This window comes from Trypanosoma conorhini (assembly GCF_003719485.1).
Source record: "Trypanosoma conorhini strain 025E chromosome Unknown Tco_14.4_contig_01404, whole genome shotgun sequence".
In the NCBI taxonomy this organism is placed as follows: domain Eukaryota; phylum Euglenozoa; class Kinetoplastea; order Trypanosomatida; family Trypanosomatidae; genus Trypanosoma; species Trypanosoma conorhini.
The window spans coordinates 1-2,493 of NW_021705509.1; the positions used below are offsets into that span (position 1 = coordinate 1).

Consider the following 2,493-nt stretch of genomic DNA (forward strand, 5'->3'; position numbering starts at 1 on the left):
AGACAATACACTTCTGGCCCGCAACATTTCCAGAATTCCCTCCTTATCGCTTCCCGCAGACAAGGACACACGTTATATATATACATACACATATACCATGTTCCCTTTTTTCCCCCTTCTTTCCACAGACTGACACACACCTACCCTTGCTATTCATTCCTAATTAGCTGCTACGCCCATGCTATACTGTCAGAGAATCAAAATCCCATCTGACGCAGGGATGGGAACGCCAGCATCTCACCATGCCCGAACAAAGACGGCTTCGAACCCATGGCAGCTTCCTTCACTTGCTTCAGCTCTGCAGGGGTAACAGCACGAATGGCATCAAGCACTTCCTCTGGCTTCATATACTGCGTGGAGTTCTGCGCCATCGAAGTAAGAGGCAGACTGGTACCCATGTAGTCGCACAGATCACGAACCGTGTTCCAGTTTCGGTCCATAGCCTCTATAGCAGCGCGATGCTTCGCCCTCTCCACTGCCGCTGCGTCGTCCAACTTCAGCGCTTGCATATCCCGCATTGCCGCCGTCACCATCTTCACAATATTCTCCGGCTCAGACCTCGCCGTAAAACCAATAAGGCCCGCGCTCTGGTATGGAAGGTAGAAGGAGCGCACTCCATTGCTGGATCCACCAAATGCGCCACGAAAACAATCTTGGATAAGAATATTGTACAACTGCTGATACACGAGGGACGCGGCATAGCGCTTGATTGAGGTCATTCCCCGACCAAATGAGAGATAACCAACAGCAACAATTGTTTCATTATCCATATCTGGCTTGGTCCCCATCTCCTTGGCGCGATTTTCATGCTCATGTGCCTCGCCACCAGTGTACTGGTTATTCTCTTTGTTGACGTCGAAGGAAGTCGCGCGGTTCTGATTTGCAAACGCGGCATGGTGTGGAGCGTTGATGGAGTGCGTGTACGGCGTGTTTTCGTACTCAGTGATGAGCTCATCATGGTTAACATTCACCCCAGCAATGATGACTCGATCAGGTGTCACGTACTGGGCGTACTGCTCCAAGAGAACCTTATTAGTGATATTGCCATTGTTGTTTTCCGGCACGTGCCGTGGATTACCGAGTGGCTCCTTATGAAATGCGACCGTCTCAAGCCTCTGGATGGCGTACTCCTCGGGCGCTTGCCACTTCATTTCCTTAAGATTGTTATCCACCGTGTCACGAAAGCGTTCAATGTCTGTCTCATGAAATCGCGGAGCGGCAATGGCGGTGAAAATTGTGTCCTGCACAAGATTTAGCGTAAACTGGTTCTTGTCGTCTTTTTTGCCAGTCTTTTGACTCCGCCACATATCAGCGCGTGCGTCGAGGCGGAGACAAATAAAGTGCTTGTCCTTCTCAAAGTGGGAGAAGGCGGTCCCCGTGCTCCGAATCTCGCGGTCGAGTTGAAAAAGCGAGTTGTTGTAGTTGCTCGTCGTCAGGGCAAGGTGCAGCAGGCCGTGCACACCCGGGCAGCCCACCGGGTCGTACGCGGGCCCCGCAAGAATGTAGGCGCCAACAGACACCATCGCTCCATCGCGTTGCTGCGTAATAACGCGAGCACCGTTGTGCAGCTGAGAAACCTTCACCTTTTGATCAGACACGGACTTCGACTCTGTCGGAGAGGACAGACGCGAGGGACCGCTCCAAGGCGTTGTCAGAGGCGCCTGTCCGAACTTATACTCCGAGATTGCCCGCACTTGCACGGCGGCGGCACTGGCCGCAGCCGCCACTGCTGCAGTTGCGTGAGCATTGACGCGGCGATACATTCTTGCTGCTACCTACTACTGAAGACGACACAGGGAGCTACGAGTTCCTTAATTCAATAAGTTCTGCAAAAAAAAAACGGCACGAGAAAGATGCAGTTGTGTATATGAGCAAAGAGCAAACACGCGGCATCGAAGACTGTTACCATGACAAAGCGAGAGTGCCATACACACATTTGCATTAGAGAAATGGGGCAAGGGAGGCATAGAAGGGAGCGGCATATCCGTTACGAGGGAAGAAAAGCAGAATGCACAAGGACGGTGGTGCATTGACAAGCCTCCTTCCCGCATGTGTTCAGTTAAGCTGGACGCTACCAGAAGCAGTTCGAGGTCCTCACAAGGAATGCGGGGAGACACGCGGCAGCACCACACACAGAGAGCAAAAGAGATCCCGGACCAAGCAGGCCTCTCTTCCAGCCTCCTCACTCACTCACCCTCTCTTCCCACCACGACAACCGTACGCGTGTAATTCGTGGAGTGAAAAGTAATAGGAAATTGAAGCACAACCACAAACTCCCAACACTTTTACCGACACAGATAGATAGATAGAGGAACAACAACAAAAAAGGGGTGCCTTACCTGTCTGTAAAATGTCTGCCACCGCGTTTCTTGCGACATAAAAAGCTAAGTTACATCTCCTTCCAACTTACGCCTCAAAACTACCAAACATGCTGGCAGAGATATCCGCAACTCCCCCCCCCCCCCACCACACACACAGAATAAAACTAACACG

General features: G+C 51.7%; 1 protein-coding gene across 1 annotated transcript; it reads right to left on the reverse strand.

The window, feature by feature from the left end:
* Positions 1–197: 197 nt before the first annotated feature.
* On the reverse strand, positions 198–1,763 carry Tco025E_09999 (putative mitochondrial processing peptidase alpha subunit; the record flags this gene model as incomplete). The annotated part of the gene is made up of 1 exon (XM_029376793.1): positions 198–1,763. The coding sequence occupies one exon, from the start codon at positions 1,761–1,763 to the stop codon at positions 198–200; it is 1,566 nt and encodes a 521-aa protein (XP_029223078.1).
* Between the last annotated feature and the right edge of the window lie 730 nt (positions 1,764–2,493).